The sequence below is a fragment of the Solea solea genome, chromosome 6 (genome assembly GCF_958295425.1).
Source record: "Solea solea chromosome 6, fSolSol10.1, whole genome shotgun sequence".
Taxonomy (NCBI): Eukaryota; Metazoa; Chordata; class Actinopteri; order Pleuronectiformes; family Soleidae; genus Solea; species Solea solea.
The window spans coordinates 19,303,597-19,327,037 of NC_081139.1; the positions used below are offsets into that span (position 1 = coordinate 19,303,597).

The 23,441-nt window shown below is 41.1% G+C and overlaps 1 protein-coding gene across 5 annotated transcripts in view; it reads left to right on the forward strand.

Annotated features, from left to right (window-relative positions):
- The first annotated feature begins 1,172 nt into the window (after positions 1–1,172).
- LOC131460622 (calmodulin-binding transcription activator 1-like) overlaps positions 1,173–23,441 on the forward strand; it is an 89,788-nt gene continuing 67,519 nt past the window's right edge. For 2 of the 5 annotated variants that reach the window (XM_058631256.1, XM_058631254.1), the window contains exons 1-3: positions 1,173–1,291; positions 4,930–5,025; positions 14,593–14,696. In XM_058631256.1, the coding sequence (XP_058487239.1) occupies positions 1,267–1,291; positions 4,930–5,025; positions 14,593–14,696 (225 nt within the window). In that variant the 5' untranslated portion in view covers positions 1,173–1,266. The remainder of the gene's footprint in view (positions 1,292–4,929; positions 5,026–14,592; positions 14,697–23,441) is intronic. The other 3 variants (XM_058631255.1, XM_058631253.1, XM_058631258.1) reach the window with 2 other exon arrangements.

A 23,441-nucleotide genomic window follows, 5' to 3' on the forward strand; every position in this document is an offset into this window, starting at 1 on the left:
AGCTTCAGCACCACAGCCAGTGACAGCTCCCACGCGCCCACGCGCATCTGAAAAGTCTCTTTCAGGCACTTCTTTTCATTAAATTCAAGGGGGAGTGTTCATAATTCATGACGAGGCGCGACCTTACATCGCAGTTTCTCAACAGTCCACTGGGTCTGCGCGCGCGCGTGCGTGCGTGTGTGTAATGTGAGCTATAAATGTAAGCGTAGGCCTACTACATATGTGTGTGTGTGTGTGTGTGTCGGTTTTGGGTACCTTTTGAGGACTATTTCTGGCACAAAAACTGACCTTGTCAGGACCAGTAGATCAGGGTAGGACTTGGATTAACTGGCTGTGTGTGTGTGTGTGTGTGTGTGTGTGTGTGTGTGTGTGTGTGTGTGTGTGTGTACTTGACTGTGTATCTTTGTGAGGACCATTGACTTACAAAACCACAGGAGGTGAGGGCATTTTGGGAAAGTGAGGACATTTTAGCTGGTCCCACACTGTCTGTCACACATCAAATGGCCTGTTTATGGGTAGAATTAAATACAGGTGAGGGTTTTGTGTGTGTGTGTGTGTGTGTGTTCCTGTATTTGTTACCTCTTCAGGACATTTTTTTCTGGCATAAACACTGACCTTGTCAGGACAAGCAGTCCTCATAGAGACCAAAACCTGGTCCTAATAACCTCATCATTGTATCATTGTGTTACTGGATGAGGTTACAGGAAGGATGTAAATCTTGGTCAAATTAAGGTTAGGCATTGATTGTGTGTGTGTGTGTGCATAATGTAGGCTATATATATATGTGTGTGTGTAGGCCTACATTGTGTGTGTGTGTTGGGGGGTAAGTGATGAGCATGAAGATGATGATGCTGTGCGAGGCTGTCAAGGTGTCCTCGAATTCAGACGTCGTTCAGTGACGTGAGAGAGAGAGAGACACGGAGAGCGAGAGAGAGAGTGCGCGTGAACGTCAGGGGGAGGGGGTGAGGTAAACGGAGGGATGGAGAATTCCGCGAGTCGCCATCACGGATCCCCGCTGTCAGTCCTCGCCGTTTGGACCAATCGTCGTGCGAAGCCTGGCAGGCTCGTCCCCCCCCAGCCCCTTCCTCTCTGCCCCGCCCCCCTCCTTGAGCTGTCCTCTCTGTGCACGCGCGTGGCAGCCTCCCCCCTTACCTCCCCACCCGACACCACCACCACCACCACCTCCACCACCACTAGGTCGAGTCGAGGAGGAGGAGGAGGAAGAGGAGGAGGAGGAGGAGGGATGAGGCGCGCGGTGGAGGGGAAATGGCTGCCGAAGACAAGCCGGAAGGTAAGAGAGGAATAACGGTTTAAATGTGAGGAGGCAGAGCCGCCGATGATGTTTGGGAGTCAGATGAAGTGATGGAGAGGATGGAGGAGGTGAGGGAGCTCGGCGACGGGGCTTTCCCTTTCTTTTCTGCCCGTCCCGAAAACACGGACGCTGGTGCTGAACCAGCGACTGCGAGGAGCACGGTTAACCGACAGCACATAAATAACGGAAGGAGGGAGAGACAGTGGGAGAGAGAGAGAGGGAGAGAGAGAGAGTTGTCCCGTCTGTGGGCAGTGAGTGAGTCGGGGAATGGTTAGTTTTTTACCGACTAATTGTTTCTCCATCACAGCGCGTTTGTGAGTGTTATCACCGTTAGAAGACATGGTGATGCGAGAGAGAGGCATAGAGAGAGAGAGAGAGAGAGAGAGAGCGCGAGCTGAAGGAATTCAGATGCTTTCTGTGTGCGCGCGCGTGTATGTGTGTGCGTTTGTGTTTGTGCGCGCGCGTGTGTTTATTTCTCTCTCTGAAAGCGTAAAAGTGAACCATTAAAAGGTAGATTCCATGTTCTGGCAGCCACACAAACATCCACAGTCCAGCTGTGTGTTTATTTAGTGTGTGTGCGCGCGCGCGAGAGCGTGTGTGTGTGTTCACTCGGTGATGAAGATAAGGATGATGAGCCTGTGGTTGCTAAGGCAGTGAAGGTGAGAATCAGCTGCATTTAGACTGGGGGAGTGTATGTGTGTCAGTTTCAGGTCACATCACGTAAGAATCTAGTTTGCATTTTTTTTACTCCCTTAACTAAACTCTTGGGTCATTATTGTCACACACACACACACACACACTGACAGACAACCACCATTTCATTCAGATTGTTATTCATTCATTCATTCATGAATTATTTAAGGGATGGCCAGAATCGCCATGGTAATGTTATCTGCTGCTCAGATCATGGCTTAATTGAGACTCTATTTCTCACTCAGTGTTCGACATTTGTTCATAAACATCCTGGATGTTTGGTCTGCTCCCAGGATTCGTTCCTTCATCCCTGGCTGTAAAACAAACGGTGATGTCACAGAGGCTTAAATTACCCAGAGAAGCTCATCAAACTAAAAAAAAAACACACACCCACAACAGCTAAATGTGCTGCTGAGGATGAGACGCAGGAAAACTAATGATATCCTGAGGTAAAATATCTTTTCCTTCATCCTCTTTCTCAAAGTCTGAGATGATAGGAGTCTTTTACCCTCTGTCCACTAGGGAGCGATGCTGAGCAGGTTTTCTCCATGGGGCAATTTTTTTTGGAGAACTTGTCCTTCACAAGTTGCATCAAGGGCAGGATGATATGGAAAAACAACAAAAGAATCCAATAGGTCAGCATCTGTAACTATCATGATAAGTGTTGGAAAATTGGGATTGATTTTGGCTCCTGAGTTGAAGAAACCAATTTATTATGGTTTTAAACGTCTTTATGGACAGTAAAAGACAATCAAACTGTAAAACATTCTTGGCAATTATGGGTGACATCCCAGAAACTGCTGCTAAGTGCACTTACACGTTTTTCATCCAAAAGAGACAACACTGAGAAATCCGACCAAAAAACCCCCAACACTTTACAAGTGAATAGACAAAAAAAACACGACAACACAGGATCAATATTTAAGTAATATAATACATTAACATAAGGAGGATAAAGATGACGCATGAGTCTCAGCTTTACTGGAATCACAAGCAATTTGTCTTACGGTAAGATTGGACAAGACAGCATTTTTTTAATAAACCAAGTTATGATATGAAATGGCTTTTTTAAAGGCAACAGATTCAATTTAGCACAAAACACAACATTTGTAAACAAACTATAAATAAGGTCTGAGCAGAACTATTTAATGAGTAAATAAAGGTGTTTACAGGACAAGATAATTAGGAGAATTAAAGTCAACAAGAGGTCGACTATTATATACGTAGACTCGCTGCTACGCTGTCTTTCTGCATCTTCAATTCAATTTTACTTGTATAGATATATAACATACATTATCTCAAGACACTGCAAACCACTACCATATTATGGAGCGAAAAGAAACCCAAAGATTCACACAATGAGCAGCATCTGCCTCGCCGGTTTGCGGTGAAAGGAAAACTGTGGGACAGAGGAGTAGACAGGTTTAGGTTGCGACAGGACAGATCTGAATCGGTTATGACATATTTATAGTGCTATAATGTCATTTATACACGCAGTAGCATAGATAAAAAAAATACTTTTGCCGTTTGAAAATGGAACGCACCATTGATACCAGTGAAATGTATGTCTTGTTTTTAGAAGACATGGAACTTATAACCTGTGTTGTATCAATATTAGGGCTGAACACTTTTGAATTAATATCTAATTGCGATTATTTTGACTAAAATTGTGATTGCAATATGATTTGAGATATGAAAGGGAACGCTAATTGTTACATCATTATTTTCATTTTCATTTGAAGAACATATTTAAAACGATTACTGTGTGATATTCATGCAGCTCTGTGAGAAGCAGAGATGTTCTCTTAAGTCTGTAGAATATGATGTGTGTATGTGTGTAATAATCAATCTAAAATGATATTTTGACAAACATTTTGGCTTTAAGAAATAGTGCTGCGATTTGAAAATAGCAGTAAATATTTTGTCACAATCCAAACCTATTCAGTTGAAATGGTTTATTTGTTGTATAGAGCAAAGAAACCAGAAAATATTAATATTTAAGAGGCTGAAAAACCTGAAAACCAGTTTTTCATTGGCCAAATAACCCCCAAAAAACCCTCAAATTGAACCTGATATCAAAATATTAAATGATTAATTAAGTCATAGATTTGTACTGGCCAGCCCTTTGTTGTATCATTGAGGCGCTTAAAGTCAGACCCTACACACACACACACACACACACGTGCAGGCAGGCATGCAGTGTGTGGCCAGAGGCAAAGAGAAATCCGTGGGTTGAGAGTCCCATTGCGTGAAAAGACTAGAAGTGTAGATGAGACAGAAAGAAAGCCCACAGGCAGATCAGCAGGAAGTTTTACCACACAAATATAAACCAAGCCCCCCCCCCCGACCATACTATACTGCACCTGCACACACACACATGCAAACACACACTTGACCTTCACAGCATGGCTTTCTTTTCTCAGTCCACTGACCCCTCAGTGTTACATGTAGGGAAGACGTAATAATTTAGCAGCTTCAGCTGTCAGCTGTCCACTCTCACCGTCCATACTCTGGCAGATGTGCGTGGCACCAGCCAGCAGAGCACACCAGTGGGCATGAGAACAATATCCACCATATAGCCTGGAAGACCATCTCCCTCTGCACTGGTTGGTCTACTTTGTATCATAGCAACAGTGGTCAGGGAAACAGAGAAATGATGAGAGAGAAAGAGAAACTAAAGCTGGGTACAAGTTAGTCACACACATGGAGGCAGCGAATCTGCTGTGGCCAATCGATCAACGGGACACAATGGATGCAAGTTAGTGGATCTGAAAATGGATCAGCCTACATGCATATGACATGGAGTTTTATTTTCGGGGGGGCTTTTGAGGAGAAGGAGCGAAGGTGTGATGATGAAGACTGTCAGGAAAGTGTGGAGCGTCAACTAAATGTGTCTTTTTTGTCTCTCTCCTCTGTTCTTGTAGGACTGAAGAAGATAAGAAATCCAGAGCGAACGGTCAGGATTGCCGTGGGCTACACAGGACACACCCCTCCCAAGAGTGATGACACTGACGCCAACAGTAAGAGACACTCAAATACTCTTTCACACTGTTTGTGCACCAGTGCGTGCACGCGCGCGTGTGTGTGTGCGTGTGTGTGTGCGGGAGGGCTTTTAAGTGCCGCTCGCACATTTGTCTGTAGCACAGGGCGACTCTGGGAGCAAGTATAAAAGCCTTGTGGCAGAATGATGTGATGCAGGAACTGAGGTCTCCTTCCTGTTCGTCTGCTGTGTAACAGATCACACACACACGTACACACACACACACAGCTATTCTTCCTAGGACACTGCATTCACTTAATTTGGACAGTCTCAAAAAAGCGTTAACCTTAACCAGTAAATGTATAACCGTGATCTTAGCACAATTCAAAGCCCTAAACTTAACCGGTCCTTTAGAAATGAGCTTCATTAGGACCAGATTTTGGTCTGCGAGGACTACTGGTCCCGAGAAGGTTAGTGTTTATGTGAGAAAAGGTCCTTAAGAGGTGACAAATATAAGCACACACACACATGTACAGCGAGCAAGCACACACTCAATCTGTGGCTCTCTGCTGAGACATCATTCCAATTCAGCTTTGTTACACATCATGTTTATTCATGCATGCCAGTACAGTATTAGTTAGCACACACACACACAGACACACACACACACACCCACACACACACAATAAGGCAGGGCTTACGTTGGCTATCAGTCGTTTATTGTCATACCTAATCTGTACACATGGCATTATGTATCTATAATCCTCAATGGGCCTGGTTAAACCAGAAGTGAGATGGAGTGTGTAATCTGGGGTCACCACATGGTTGTGTATGTACACGAGTGTGTGGTGTGTGTGTGTGTGTGTGAGATTCTCAGTGGTGTGTTTGACGAACTATAAAGGCAATGATTGCTTTGATTGGTTATTGATTCTCGAGGACGTGACAGATGCATGTCCCTCCCTGCCTCTGTCCCTCTGTGTGTGTATGTGTGTCACCTCTTCAGGTCCTTTTCTCTAGTACTGACCAGTAGTCCTCATCAAGCCCACAACCTGAGAATCTCATTTCTGATGAACTGATTAGAGTAAGGCATTCATTGGTATAAGGCTTTGTTTACACTGTCCAAATGAGTCAATGCTGGGTCCTAACAAGTACAGCTGCACAAACCTATGTGTGTGTGTGTGTGTGTGTGTGCGTGCATTTAGGCTGTGAAGACCTAGTTTTTGGGTTGGGGTGAGGTGTGTAGTCGAGATAGTTATGGTAATGCAAAGGGCCTATAGGGAATGCATTACATCTATGAATGTCCTCACAAGTGCATAGAGACAAGTATGTGTGTGTGTGTGTGTGTGTGCGCACCTGCTATTCCTTATGTTGGGGGGACCTAACTCTGTTTACACAGTCACATTATGGGGACAGGCATCAAGTAATTTATTATATTTTGAGGTGATTACCTGTTTTAGTTTAAGTTAGGATTAGGATTTGGCCAGTAGTAGTTATAGTTAAGGTTAGAGTTAGTTTCCAGGAAAAGAAAGTAAGTCAATGCTTACTTTGTCCTCTGAGGTCACGGAAACCAGTGTATGTGTGTGTGTTTGTTTGTGGGGTGGGGGTGTTAGGGGCCAAATTGGAGGAAAATAAACAGATGTGAGGAGGAGCAGACAGACATTGTACTTAGTGAGGTGGTGGGGGTTATGGGTAGAGAGAGAGAGGGAAGGTAACCCCTCAACACACACACACACACACACACACACACACACACGGTTTTTCATTTCCGAAGGAGCAGATGGCCTCATACCTGCTCCAGACCTTCTCATTTTGTTAAGAGGGAATGTGAGTGTCATAAAAGAGCAACTAAAGAAGTGAGATACAATCTGACAATAGAATAGAATAGAATAGAATAGAATAGAATAGAATAGAATAGAATAGAATAGGGAGAACAGCAGGAGCGAATGTCCACCATGTTTTTATACTAAACACTTTTTTGGGGTTTTAATGATAACTGAAGCTTGGAGGTGAGGGATGTTCAATTTGACGCACTGTGCCTTTAAAGCGATAACGTGCGCTTTATCTTGAAGGGCATTTGAGCCCTGCATAAACATTATGTCGATATATATATATATATATATATATATATATATATATATTGGTCTTTTTGTTTTATTGCGGTTGATGACGTTGTGTCTCTGTTACAGAATAGAATAGAATAGAATAGAACAGAACAGAGGAGGGAGTTGTGTTTGGGACGGCATATGAGCTGAGACTTCTCCCCGTCTTCTATCTGTTCTCGCGTCCCAGCTGGAGGATTACCGGAGGAAAAGTTTATCAGCAGAATGATAAAATTAGCATGCACACCCATCTCTCCACCCACCGCCGCCCTCCCGCCCCACCTCCTACCCCTCTGCTCTCACTCTTCCTTTCTGTCGTCTCTCCCTCCGTCTCCCTGCACTCTCACTCATCCCCATGCTATGCTCCCTCCTTTCTTCTCCCTGCCCTGGTGCTCCCTCCTGCCATCCCTCTCTCTCTCCCCCCCCCCTCCCTCCATCTAGCTGCTGTGCAATGAGCCTTTCTTTCTGTCACATTAATTTCATCCCAGAAAAAAGGGGGGAAATGTGAAAATTTCCCCTGGTGCCTCCTAATATCAGTAGGGGGAGAGTTAAGAGTTGCATTTGGAGCATTTTTTTCCCCCTCTCTCTTTACTGAAGAGAGTTTTGTAATTAACTGACAGCCATCTCACAAGGGCATTGGCTTGTTTCTGTGTTAAATATGGAGATGACAGTTTTATGAGGTAAAATATTCATCAGCCAGCGTGGCTGCATGCTCCTCTATGTGATCCCCTAACTCTAAATTATGGCATTTTCATTGGCTAGACCAAAGCTATGTTTCACTCTGGTTGAACACTTTTAGGACGCATTCCTCTATATGACTTAACGAGCCATCAGATTCACATTAGCATTCAGGCTTTGTCACTCGTGTGGACTCTCTCTCTTTCTGTTTTTTTTGTTTTTTTTTGTTGCTAGATTAGTAAAAGAGTGAGTGCTTGATCTGTATATTTCGGGTGTGAATGCGCCAAATGTGCAGAAGTTGCTCGTCAGCGAGGAGGGGAGTGGACGTAAGAGCAGGTGAAGGTGACGGTTGTGGCTGTGACGGCGTGCACTGAAAGGCATTTTGGCACCAAGGTCACACAGAGGAAAAAAAAAAAAAAAAAGAGAGAGCCAGCCACTCTGGGGCAAATACTGTTGTGTGTGTGAGTGTTTTTGATCAGCAAGCATGACATATGTGTCCGTTTGCATGTGTGTGTGTGTGTGTGTGTGTGTGTGTGTGTGTGTGTGTGCTACGGGCTTGTTTGATGTGGTGGTTCTGGTACATTTCAAAGGCGAGGCTCTGATGAGAATTCTTCAGAACGGCGGGAGGAGAGGGGGAGGGGAGGGAGGGGAGAGTGGGTGAGGGAGGGGGCGGGGGGTTATCGCCGGGAGGGGGGTGGGGTCTAAACGCTGATTGGCATTCATAGCAGAGCGGCTGGAGTGCTGCTAAAAAAGAAATTAGGCTTTAACTAAGCTGCACCATTCAGCTGTTTAACTAAGCTGCTGCACCGTTCAGCTGTTTGAAATTCTGTCTTCTCAGGCCTTCTATTAATAAATGCATAATTGATTAGAGGGTGGGTGGTGGTGTTTGGGGTGGGGGCAGATGTGCCTGAACACACTTCTACTCACACACACAAATATACTCGGTCACTGACGCTAACATGACCACACACACACCTGTCCTCCATCAGTGCTCGTCTCTCCTCATCTTCTTCGTTCTCTGTCTCTCGTCCTTGGGAAATTCTTACTTTCTGATTCATCTCTAAAGTTTCTTTTCTTCTTCTTTTTTTTTTGTCATTAGCCGTCTCTCTCTCTGGCTCATTGTCTCCCAGCACCCCCGCCTCTCTCTCTCCCAGGCTATGACACCCCCACCCCAACATATCTCTCTCTTTTACTCTCACTCTGTCTGCCCTCAGGTACAGTATAATTCCTATCTTCCCTGGGGAGTCTTGAATGGATGCCCTCTACTCAAATGCTTATCAATAACCTTTGAGTACTTGCTCTCTTTGACTTCTGAGCAGAACACCCGTTGGGCACAAACACACACACAACACACACACACACACACATTTTTCGCTGGTGAAGTCAAGTGGTATTTCCTGTGGCGCAGTGGGATTTTTTTTCTCTCTTTACCTATTCAGTATTTTGGTGATTCTGTGTGCGCTGCAGTGGGAGGAGAGGCAGGTCGGGCAGTTTCACAGGAAATCCAGCAGCTCCTCGCACTGAAGCTCTCTCCAAAACTAAGCAAACCTTTTGCTTCTCAGGTTATTTTTATTTTAATTTTTTTCAGTCTGTCTCAGCTGTAAAGTTGTCTCAGCTGCAGGTGAAAGAAAACAATGAATTGTAGTTTTAATTCTTCTTTATGGACAGAAAACAACATTTACAGGGAACATTTAAAGGTCCAGTGTGTGAGATTCAGGTGAAATTATTATTTCAGTTCTTTTCAGCTCAATTTACAAATGTCTTCATTACAAGCTTGGGTATTAATAATGTTCACCTCGCTTTGAGAAAAACCTTTTCTAAATGTTCCATTATGTTCTATGAACCTTTCTAGGATCAATAAAGCAGTTTTAGTATCATCCCTACTTTTACTGCCATGACATTCTTTAGTTTTTAAAACTTATATCATTGTAGTTTTAACGCTGAGTTTAAAAAAATAAAAATAAAATATTGATATATTTGGCTTTAATCTTTGTTTTCCCCTGTTTTATGATGTATCACATTAGGGCTGCGACAATTAAGCAGTAATTTGTTTATTAGTGGATTACTTTGTATAACAATTTTTGTACTTAGATTTTCAGCTTCTTTTCTTTGCTCCGTACAACAAAGAAATCATTAAAACTGAATCATTTTGGTTTGTGAACAAGAATAAGACATTTGAGAACATGGTCATTTCTTAGATTAGTAAGTGGATTAACAATACATATGAATACATAACAATACGTCACTGGCTTAAAAACATTTGGATAAGGCAGAGCGGACAGTGCAAGGACAAGAAGTCACTAAAAACACTAAAAACATGGGAAGTCATAAAAACAAAGGTGTCACCATAGTTTAGTTAAGTTCTTATGTCAAATAATAATACAGAGTAATAATGAAATTAACCTCAGTTTACATCCTCATGTTAGTAGTCACAAAATACAAGCTGATAAATCATAAAGTACACGGCTGGCTATGGATTTGTTATTGTAAACAATCCGAGTTGAAAGATTAAACTCCACTGGCTCACAGCCTTAATCTCCAGGAAGTACAATTTATAAACCTACATTTGCAAAAAAGAATAATAATACAGTTTGCGAAAGCAACTGCTGTTTTTTTTTTTTTATTTAGAACAAATGTTCCTGAAACAGGAGAAACTAGTGCGTGAGCTGAGGACTATTTTCAGCTGTGGATTTGTTGTTTGAATGAGTATTTCTGGCAGAACCATGGTGTGTGTATGTGTGTGTGCGTGTGTGTCTCGGGTTTAGGCAAAAATAAACAATCGCATCCTTATTCATTATTCTGAAGAAACATGTCACTTTCAGTGCCATCGTGTGTATTTTTCGACAAAAGTAGAAATGTATTCTTTCTGTATTGGTTCTGTATCAGGCTTTAGATGCTCGTAGTGTTTGTGTTTAAATCACTTTAAAAAACACTCAAAGGCTCTTCATGAACTCACAAAATACACCAACTAAATAAAAAAAATCAGTAATATTAACATGAGTGAAAACTGGAATGAAAGAGTGAAAGCACACAAAAGCAAACATAAGAAGGGTGTCGATGAGTATTAAAAGAGCCATTTTTCTCTATATAGTTTTGTATATAGCTGAATGCAATAACTATAGTTTGTTGCATTTATGAAATTACTGCAAAGAATTACAAAAAAAGAAAAATGTTGACATTTCATGACGGTTTTTACCTGTCAACAAAGGAAAAACACCTAACACTGGCACATGTCGATCTTTATTTTAATAAAATAAAAAGCCTACTTTCTTTTAACATAGACAAAATATTAAGCCACTTTCATTTATAGCCTTAACGTTTTTTGTCAAAGCTACAGAGAGCTGAGGTGATTCGAGTAGGGGTGAGAAGAGTGAGTGGGTTGGTATCTAAAGATCGTAGGTGGTCTATATGAAAATAAAAACATAGAACACCACTAGGGCTGGATTCAAAAAACATATTTTTCCAATTCTCATCTCTAAGTGTAACTGAACACCTCCTTCTGAGGCAAACTCCACCCCTTGTTTGATTTTGAAAATGCCAAGAAGTAGATTGAGAGCTGAGTGAGTCTGGTGCTTTGATAGTGAAATCTAACAGTCAGACAAGCCTCTCATTCGCTAATAAGAGCGAAGCGATGCAGAGAAAAAGACGACAAAGCGACTGCTCCCGGGGATTTTAAAAGGGGGAGGAGTCAGGGACAATGAGCCTTGCACTGATTGGACAAGAGGGTGATGAAAGTGTGTACCAGTGACGCAAACATGGACTTAGAATGGCTAAATATGAATGCAGTAGCTGGTGTTTGACCAGAGAGGTAGTAGACACACAGTTTTATGACTACAGCTAAAAAAGGGCCTCAACAAATGATTATTTTCATATCTGTTGATTATTTTGAGTACCTGGTTTGTAGTACTTTTATTAAATTTGAAAAATGTTGATCAGTGTTTCTCAAACCTGGGAATGTTGATGTTCTCTAGTGTTTTGTTTTGACCACAAATGAAAATGATTTTAATGTTTTAATGATTTTTTTGTTACATGGACGAAAAGAAACCAGAAAATATTCACATTTAAGAACCTGAAAAATCAGAAAGCATTTTTTAATTATTGAAAAAGTTATTAATCGATTCATTTTTAGGGATGAGCCAATACGATAGGAAGTAGAAGTATCGATCCGATACACTATCCAAAAATCCTTTATCATTTCATCATTAATCATGTTTCACTATGCACAGACTGTAAACATGTCAATAAACCAACAACAACATTTTAGCTGAGTCATGTTGTGAGCAGGTTTATTTCTTCCTTTTGGGAGAATAATATTTATAACACAGTTGGAGAATTACGTTTTTGAAATGCATCAGCGCAAATGTGTTGTTAACAGCTTCATAGTTGAAAAGGTCAAAAATCACTGTGTCCGACACAGAACAGTGGCATCGTGCCATCCCTAATTAATTTACTAATTGTAATACTTCATACTAAACTGTGAAAATTTGCACCTGGACCACAAAATAACATTACTAGATACCAATATACACCACTTTACACCTGAATACAGGTGTTTGGGGGGTTTAGTTACACTTTAAAGATCCAATATCTGATCCTAAAAATATTAGATAAATCTTTTTAAACATGCTATTTCCTGTATTCTCTGCACAAAACTCACAAGAGTGTAGACTTGTGTGACTGCAAGCCTTTAGCCCGCTGCTGGACAGCTTGGTAATTACTTCAAACTGTAGGATGTACTTCTAGACTGTATTGTCCGTGTTTTCAAAGTTCGAGTTATCACCTACGACTCCACTCTTGAGGTGCACTGTGTGGTCAAAGTGCATTAGTATAACTTGTTTAGGGTCAGTATTCAGTGTATACATACATTTTTTGTTGCACCAGGTTAGAGAAATCCACATTTTGTGCAATTTGCAACATTAGATCTGTGAAAACTTCTCTCACAACAAAGCAAAGTTGGCACGGAAACAGAAATATCTCTACAAAGGAATCTATTTTAGATCAAATCAAATTCATTTGGAAACTTGTGAATCGGAATCAAATTGATTCAGGAAGGTATCGACATCCAGCCCTAAACATCACTTCATTCTTCACGGCAGTGACGTGAAGGAGTAAATGTTCCCGGTCTTCTATAGTGCGGGAATCACCGTGATTCTAAATAAAATAGTGCATAGCTGTGAGAACGTGATCCTCACAGGACTTTTAGCGTACATCCAGAAACGAAAAAGAAATCCTGTTCATCGCAGCATTTAAGACGTCGTGTGTTATTTAAGCATGCAGTGCTTCGGCTTGTGCAGAAGAATAATAGTTTCCTCTTAGGTGGAGCTCGTGTGTAGTCCCTACTCCATTACTGAACTGTCTGTGTCAGACTCAGGGGAGAGCATTGCTTTTAAAGGGGATAAGAGACGCCCATGTGATTGGTCCATCACTGTAACCTACCCCAAATGAACTCATAATAATGTATGATAATGGATTCTTCTTAATCCTGACTCTGGGTGTCCACCTGATGTCCAAAAGTTTGTATCATTATCATTGTGAATCCTCCATCACTACATAAGACATAAGGAGGCACACTTATATATGAAAATATCACTATTTTATTTATGGGTTAGGATTAGGGTGAGGGTTTTTTCTACACAATACTATGATAGTTACGTTTGTGTCATTTTTACTATGTTTTGAATGGATTGAGAAATGTAACTAATTCCTGTAATTACAGCTGCAACTAATGATTATTGTCTTGATGAATGGAGTAATGGTTTGGTCCATAACATGTCAGAAAATGATTCCGTTTGAATGATTTCTTTGGTATATGGAGCAAAGAAACCAGAAAATATTCACATTTAAGAAGCTGAAAAATCAGAAAACTGGTTTGAACTCTTTAAGAAAACACTCAACCCGATGAATCGATTATCAAAATAGTTGGCGATGAATTTTAGTATAACTGGTTTCTGACAAGTTAGGCTTTAAAAACATGAACAATTGAACTAATTAGGTCTTCTATTATTTCTGATATTTAATGTCTTTTGACATTTAATCGATTAATCCGGCAATTGTTTCATCCATTCAGTAATAAGCTCAATGGAGAATTCAGATTTTTATTAAGCTCCTAGAAGGTATTTTAGGCAATTCTCCTTCACATTAACATGGAGCCTAAATTGTATCTTTTAATGTCTTTTTTATATATGTCTAAATAAATTTAAATGATAATACTACACTTGCTGGCTGTTTCCTGTTCAATAATTCAATAATAATGCTTTTACTTATATAGCACCTTACATACATAAAATGCATCTCAAAGTGCTTAACAACACGAAATGTACACAATCAAACGTTTGGGAAAGGATGAAAGAGTGCATAAATGGATAAATAATAATATAGTAAGAAAAGTGGTTCAGACTGATTTTTTAAGAACATGCGAGATGGGGAAAATAAAAAAAACATCCAATAAAAAGCACATTTCCATGCAAATGTCTCTTTTTGATGACTTTTATGACAAAAGAAAAAAGCTCTGATTGAAATTTCTGATTCAGAGTTTAGGAGGTTATTACAGATCAAGTTTTATTTGAGAAACATTAATTAGAGCTCATGTCCTTCATAGGTTTGAACAAAATCTCTTTGCTGCAAACTCAAGGTTACATGAAGCAGTTGCACAATAACAGTTTGCTACGACTTTAAGTCACTTAGATCCCCGAAGTGCTGCATGTTGGTGCTCTCCTCTCACAGTGTCTCTGCGGCTGATGAAAAATGCCTCTCCTTTTCCCACTCCTCCCGCATTTATCTCCCTCCATCCTCGCCCTCCCCCCACCCACCCACCTCCCCCTCTACTGTAGATGAGCCGGGCCAGTTAAAGATCTACCTTCCTAAGAAGTTGCTGGAGTGTCTACCCAAATGTTCCTCTCTGCCCAAGGAGCGCCATCGCTGGAACACCAACGAGGTGAGAAGGAAACAGGGTTTTTTTTCTCCTCTGGTGATGCATTTCTCTACCTAATGTCACATTGAGAGATGAGAGGAGAAAGTAAACAAACACAATGGCAGCGTTTTATTGCATGACCCTAAAACTGTGACACCAGGAAATAAAAAAAACAACCGGAGCTCTCAGCCAGAATCGCTCTGACTGTAGATTTCATTTGGCATATTGCTCTCCATTTCACTTTGTAATCCAAACAATTGTGGGTTAAGGCGGCGGGATCAGAGACTCCTGAGACTAAAACTATAGGACTTATAGGCTAAGAGACAAGAAATGAGGCTAAAGATTGAATCTTTCCACTGCCAAGTGTTACATGGTTCAGAAAACCTTTGGTCACTTCGATGAAGATTGTTAACTTTGTTGCTATGCAACCACAGAAAGCTGTTAAATGTGTGGCACAGCTCTGCACATGGTTGCCTTTTCTGTGTTTTGTTCTGTGTGAAAATGATGCTCTACTTCCCGTGCGGGCTGTTGTTCTCAGAAGCAGAAATTAAAAAACTGGATGTGTGTAAACAAAAGCAAAAACAGCGACAATGCAGCCACGGAATTTGAACATGAGAGTGGATAAATTAATCATTCACTCAATGATCAAGCTGCAGTGTGTAACATTTAAAAATAAACAAATGTCACATTTAAGCTGTTATGAGTGATCACCTCCATGTTAGTCTCTCTGTGTTTTTCAGTATTTATCATTATTATTATTATTTTGTGTTGCCTGGCAACATTTCCGTGCCTTATTTTAAAAAACAACTTAAGACAGGGGCGTCAAACTCAACTGACCTGGGTGCCAATGAGCATCTAGTCTGGTCATAAGGAGACCCGGAGAAGAAAAAAACAAAAAACAAAAAAAACATTAGTAGTCCCCAGTAGTGGGAGGGAAAACATGACCATCATGATATCACAAGAAATATATTCAAGATGATATTGCACACAATTTCAAAGTAAAAGTGTTTGTTTTTGACACCAAAGGATGTATATACTTCACAATAATAACATTTATGATGCAAAATTAATCTATTGATATCAAAAAACAGAGAAATAAATCTAAATGTAAGTCAATGCGGCGCTACACTTATTTTAAAATGTTGAAGACAGACTGAAAAACAGTGAACGCTATTTTTATAATAATAACAATAATACATTATGTTATATTATCACATTATTAAATTCAACATGTTACAAGTCTACATGTTATTTTTTTTATTTTCTGTTCTTTACAGATTCATTTTGCATCATACAGTAAATGTTTATTTGTGTGAAGTACACTTTCGTGTCAAAACACTTTTACTTTGAAATTGTGTCAAATATCATCATGAGTATCTTTATTGTGATATGTTGGTGGAATATTGTGAAACAAACAAACACTTGTACTTGGAAATGGTGTGCAATGTCATCTTAAATATTTTTAATTGCAACATCATGATGGATTATCAGATATCGTTTGAATTTCCAATCCCTGAACTGTTAATCCTTCCCGAACTGTTGTACTTTTTCCCTTGACTGGCCCCCGCCCCGCTCCCCCGCTCCCCCCGACCACACTAGAAGTTCACTGACCCCCAGGTCATTTCGAGTGCCCCTCCCGCCCTTGCTCTGCTGCTGTATACACACAAACGCTCCCTCCGTCAGGTCTGATAGTATTACCTGACAGAGTCTGTTTTCAGATGGAGGATGCAGCATAGAAATAATGTGACATAGTGCAAACAGAGGCAGAATAATCAACAACAACAAAAATCACCAGAAATGATGCACTGCAGCTTTAACCAATATATATGTTGTTTAATGCTTTACACAAAAACATGGCTGCCACTCGTTAATATAGCAGGTCTGGGCTAAATTTAGCATCATATTTGCTGCCTGAACAAATATAAATAACACAAATTCTGCTGCTGGCTAAGTGGTACAAAGTAAAATGGGGCCAGACTTCTTTTTCTTTTTGGGACAAGTCTTTCGTCATGCAGGAACCCGAGCTAAACATCTGGGCTGTGAACAGCTTCACAGAGTTACATGCAGTTCCCGACTCAATCTGTTAGCTTGAGCTCATAGGGAAGTGTTTGATGGCTGGAAGTGGTTGCAGGCATTTATCGTCAATGGGCCCTTGTTGGTGCGTTTCATTGCGCCGCTCTCCACGCCGGTGGTTTGATCCATTCACTGTGATGTGGTCGGGGCCCTCTGTGAGGACATTTTCTCCATGTGCAGGCCGCGTATACTCCATTATGGATGTGTGTTTGTGTGTTTGTGTTATTGATTACCAAGTCTGCCATTATTATGCAATGCAAAGCTGATTTGGCCTGTGGTTTTTCTCTCAGGAAAGTCATTACATTTTTCATGCAATCCGTCTCAATGAAGGTCATACTGGGACTTAAGGCCTGGCGCCTACTGAACAGTGTGCTCACACGGAAAAGCAGCATGTGTGTGTGTGTGTGTGTGTGTGTGTAGAGACTTCTACTTTCATCAGCCTGTACCGAAAGCAATTGTGCACAAAGTGCAGGGACTAGACCAGAGTACCTTGTCGCTGCCCTCTCTCTTGCCCTTCTCCCCTCTTTTTCTCCATAAGTCTCCCTTTCAACTCACCACCTCGTCCTCTTCATCTCTATCTTTCATTTCTTCTCCTTCCTCACCCCCTCTCTCCCTTCAACTCTCTCTCTCTCTCTCTTACTCTGATGAGGACGTACAGGCTCAGTTCAGGGGGAGGTTGGGTGTCCCTCAGCGAATTCCTTCAAAGCTCCTTTTCCACCCAGGCATAAAGTTTCCTGCATACTTAAACACTCCATTGTGTCTGCTGCTCCTCTGGCTTTATGCTTTCATGAGAGGGGAAGATGCTTGATGTGCATCTAATGCATGTTTGTGTTTCACTCTCTCTCTCTCTCTCTCTCTCTCTTTCTCTGTGTGTGTGTGTGTTAGCGATATGCACAACGGCAGATTATTGTGGTCAATTATTTTGTAGCTGCTGCAACAAAGGTATTGATCCCCCCCCCCCTGTTATCTGTCTGTATTGCAGACATTGCAAGAAGCAAAGCGCGTTTCATCAGCAGCATATTGAAAGGTGAAATCATCATTGGTCATCAGATTTTACACACAGACTGTGCTACGTCCACCACAGTCTGTGGGGTAACACGATTTCATGTGGGATTTCCAGACCAATCAGCTGTCAGCTGTCAAGTCAGCTCTCAGACTTCAATCCGTTTATTTAATTCAGCTGCATCCTCTCTCTCTCTCTCTCTCTCTCCCCCTCTCTCTCTGTGTGTGTGTGAGAGAGCGAGAGACTTTGTGTCTGTTATAGTTTACACTTTATAATTTAATACTCTTCTGCTCTAGATATTGCTTGTAAAGTGTGTTTGTTTGTGTGTGTATGGTGCTGGTATTTATACCTTTGTGAGGTCCAAAAAAAACCCATGCAAACCTATCTTTGTGGGGACATTTTGTCTGGGCCCCACAAAGGGGCCTGGGTTTTAGGGATAAGGTAAGGCACTTAGTTGTGGTGGTTAAGGTTAGGTTAAGGAGTTAGGGAATGCATCATGTCTATGCTGTGTCCTTACTAAGATATAAAAACATGTGTGTGTGCGTGTTCCAAAACAGTCACGTTATGGGGACTTGTCTTCCTTACAAGTCCCTGTAATGTAAATTATTACATTTTAAGGTGGAGACATGTTGTATGGTAAGGTTAAGGTTAAGGTTAAGTTTAAGTTTAAGTTTAAGTTTAAGTTTAAATGTAAGGTTAGGCCAGTAGTAGTTATGGTTAAGGTTTGAGTAAGAAGTAATAATAATAATAAATGTTATTTGTAAGCACCTTTCAAACACTCAAGGTCACTTAAATAAGAAGATAAATCAAACACACAAAAGTTGAAAGATGAAATGAAAAAAGTTAAAGATAAAAAGTTCAGATGTAATAAAACGGACAAGATCAACACAGTAGCGTAGTATAGTTTAAAAATGAATACCATATTTTAAAATGCAGATTACTGAACGAGATGGCTGAGTTGATAGTGGGGGGATGGTCACATTGGGGAAAAATAATCTGAATACATTTTGAGTTGGGATTTGAAGGTAGACAGTGACGTTAATGAATATGAGTCAATGTAATGTCCTCTGAAGTCATGGAAACCAGTTTGTGTAGTCCTCATGGAGACCAAAACCAGGTCCTAATGAGGCCAAACCTCATTTTAGAGAAAATGGTTAAATTTAGGGCCAGGATTAGAATAATGGTTACGTTTAGGTTAGGATTAAGCATTAAATTCAGGGATAACTCTCTGTTTATATGTACATTTTGGGAAAGGGAGGACATTTTGGCTGGTTCTCACATTTTCAAAAACAGCTTTTTGGGGATTAAGACCTGGTTTTAGTTTTAGGATTATGGGGTAATTGGGTTTAGGTTAGGGTTAGACACTTAGTTGTGATGGTTAAGGTTAGGGTAAAGGGCTAGGGAATGGTTGTCTATAGGTGTCCTCACTACAGTATGAATGAAGCGCAAACCTGACTGTGTTGTGTGTGTGTGTGTGTGTGTGTGTGCGTGCTTCTTCTTTTGTGTGTTTTCATAAAAAAATCTTCATTTCCACAGGCTTACACGTATGGAAATCCTCAACCGGTTTTGTATTTCTTCTGTTTGGGTGCCGGGTTTCTGTTTATAGATGATGTCTGCATTTAGAAATAGGATTATCTTTTGTGTGTGCGTGTGCGTGTGCACGGGTGTGTACTGTATGTGTTCATAAAATGAGTCGAGTGTGATAGAGATTACCTTCCTGTGTTTGGATTTCTTTTGATTAAGGCCGTCCCAGTCTTTACAAGTCTTCATCTGACGTGTCTTTATTCTCTCATTTTTCTTGCTGTGTGCGTGTCGATGCAACTGCGTGTGTGTGTGTGCGTGTGTGCGTGCGTGCGTATGTTTTCTTTCACATGTGCTCGATTGCATATGATCCTCTGATCTCTGTTTTGTCACGCATGACTCTTTGCTTGGCCTCCCACGAGCACTGAGCTGTGACCCCATACATTTTTTACCCGATGCACTCCTCCTCCGCCTCCTCCTCATCTCTGTCCTTCCCTCTTCTCCCTCCCTTCCTCCCTCTCTTCCTTCCTCCCTCTCTCTCTCTCTCTTTTGTGTACCTACTGGTGTGTGAAATTATTCTGGGATGGAGGGATGGATTCCTCCCCGAAGGGCTGAGCAGAGGCGTGAGCCTTTTGTTCAATAATAGATTGAGGGTGTATGTGTATCTGTCCATGGTAATAGACTATAGACTAGTTTTAGATAACAAACCACACTCAGGTGGACAGAAGGATGCGTGAGTCTCTTTTATTCATCCATCAGGATTAACGTGTTTGGGTTTCAGCAAAATCTTTGGAGCACCGAAATGAAAAAAAAGGGCTATCGAAACTTTCTCTTTTTTTCAGTTTAGACAAAGACAAACTTCAGATTCTGGTCCTGAGACTCAAGCTCATCACTCTTGAGGGGACCCTTGACATCCTGACTTATATTTAAATAGGCCGGTCTGAGATGAATAACAAATGTAATTTCCCTCAGATTCATGAATTTTAGGCTATACACGTGCATACACACGATATGTTGAGCTGGGTTGCACCAATTTATTTTATTATTGGTGCTATAACATGCAAAACAGTGACATAAAACACAGAACACAAAACAATTACAGTGTGTGTGGGTGTGTGTGTGTTACTGAGCAGCGATAATGACAATATTAATGGTGATAATAGCGTATAACAATTATGTGAGCTGCCACTACTGATTCTCTGATTTGATTTGATCCCGATTCAATTTAATTTCCAATTTAATTTAATTCGATATTGATTCATTTAGTCATAATGCTGTCTCTATACCTGTTTTGCTTGAGGTTTTCACAGATTTCAGTCTGTACAAACGTTGTATCTCTCTAACCTGGTGCATCATGTTCATTCATTCATCTTCTACCACTGTGTCCTCCACATGAGGCTCGCGGAGGGTCGCTGGTGCCAATCCCAGCTGACATAGGATAGACCCCAGACAGGTCACCAGTCCATCACAGGGACACATAGAGACAAACAACCATCCACTCTCACACTCACACCTACGGTCAATTCAGAGTTTCCTATTCCCCAAATCTGAATGATTTTAGACTGGAGAACAGAGAACCTGGAGAAAACCCGGAGAGAACATGGAACCTCCATGCAAAATGGCCGGGGTCTTCGTGCTGGTGCATCATATAAAAATCTAAAATCATTGACTCCAAAGTAGTTACATTAATGCAATATTAAGGCATATTTAATATGACCACACAGTGCAACTCGACAGTGCAGTCAGTGGCATGTGATCATTCAAAGTCACACCTTAAAAACGAGTTCAAAATAAACAGCCCAGAAGTGCATCAGACAGTTTAAAGTGATTACCAAGTTGGCCAGCAGATGGCACAGCGAGTGCAGCTGGGTCAGCATCCATGCCCTGTTTGCCCATCAGAAGCAGATTAAAGTGATGGTATATTATTTAAAATAACAATAGAGGACACAAACAAGGTAACTGAGCTGAAAATCATGTCATCAAAGCATCTGAAGTGTGCAAATATTTCTCATTCTACACCGTTGATGGCAAAGTAGAGAACATTTCTGCAGACTGTTGGCCAACAGCTTAAAGCAGGGTTCCCACTGTCTCTCTCCACCATTGATGTGAGATTCCATGCAGAACAATGAGAATGTCTCACCAAAGAAAATTACAAAGACTGACTTTGACAAAGATCCCAAGGACAATCACTTGTCCAAATACAAAGCGTGCTGCAAATCAATAAAAGTGGACGCGATGGACGAAAGCACTCTTACAAGCTCTTAAGCTCTGTGTCAGCACATTCGCTCCTTGAATTTGGTGCAGGAAAGTCCTTTTAAAAATCCTTAAATTTGATGTCAGCCAAGGTGTGAGAACCCAGTTATAGTCACGTGTGACTGTCACAGTCAAGTCTCGTGAGATTTGTGCAGAGGTTACAGGAAGTGGCATATATTTAAGGATCGATTTCACATGAAGTGCAACAAATTTAAAGAAAATGCTCAACCCAGCCCCGTTTTGCTATGCGAACAAGCGCGATTGTGTGATCGAATGTGCATTTTAAAGGCCCTGACTTCACAGCAGCCCCCCTACAACGATTCAAATGATGCAAACTGTCAAACGGCCCAGTAACAGACGTCAGCAGATCACACAGACGACAGCCGCCTGTGCCTCAGTCAGAGCTTCTGCACAGGAGTCTGCACTCTGCGTGTCGCTCAACTGTGCGGGTGCAGTGTGAGGGAGAGGCATCGGTTTGGTATCAGTGATGATGATGATATATGAAACACGCAGTGTTCTGTTGCCGGGCTCTGTTCTCGTTGCGTGCTGGTGTGTGTCGGCAGCTGCGCGGTGTGTGACGGGCGGCTCATTGACAGTTCACACACGCACGTGTCAGGTGGTGCAGCTGCATGACATTAATATGATTCAATGAGACGCAGATAGAAAAACAAAACTACATATACATTTGAATCCACTGTCTCTTGTTGTGTGTGTGTTTGTGTGCGTGTGTGTGCACACCAAGGGTATGTGTTGCCATGGTAACAGCTTTTGTGTGTGTATTCAGGCATGTGCATGCCTACGTACGCACTCCCGCTAATGGTTTGATCAACATTGCATCACATGTTGTTTGTTCCCAGGATTTCACAGGCTTTAACTGTGATGATTTAACACTATAATTATTGTTTTTGTTTTGTTTTGTTTCGTTGTGAAATTACAAATTACCATATGTGTTGCTATTACAGTGAAATACAGTATTTATTCAGGGAAATATGATGTCGCAACTGTGAAGTTACAGTAAACAATAGCGCTTACGCTGGCAAGTGCTGCTAAAGCACAGCTTCAGCATTTTTGTTGTCTCTTTTGCCAAAACATGAGAGCGCCACCTACTGGACTGGGAAGTTCCAGTGGCAGGGGTCTCACACTCAAATGACCCGGGGGTCACTGGGTCAGCAGGAAGCCAGTCAAGTGAAAAAAAGTCTAACTTTTTGAGAAAAAGACATTGAAATAATAATATTTGTGATCACATTTCACATAATTTCAAAACAAAAAAGTGTTTGTTTTGATAGGAATGATAAATAGTTCACAATATAAGTGTATTTATGATGCAAAATGAAGCTATTAATATAACAAAAAGAGAAATAACCTGATATCAAGTGGCGGCCCGCATTAAACTGTTTGGGGGCCCCCATGTGGCCTGGGGGCCGTGAGTTTGAGACCTCTAGCTAGTGATGGGACATTATACAATATTATCGCTTATCGGGATTTAAAGCACTTACAATAAGTGTGAATGAAGAAAATCATCAATATTTCACTTGAAAATCCTGCAAGTGATCCACATGACTAAATTATTTTTTCACTGTTTAAGAATCTGACAAAAGAATTATATTAAAACAGTGATTGCAATAATATTGTTAATCACAGTTATTTTGGTCACGATAACTGTGACGGAAACCTTTAAAATCGTGCTTCGTCTGAGTAGAATCAAAGTGGAGGTGTGTGTGTGGATTCGTCCACGTCGTGTCCACATGAACAAACACAGACTGCCTGTCTCTGTGATGATGACATGTACATGACATGGACCTCGGTGGACAGTCATTTACTGTGAATATACAGTCAAATATTTGATTTGCACATGTTTTTTTATGATTGTGCAGGTGTCAAGTCAAGGCAAGTCAACTTTATTTCTAGAGCACATTTTA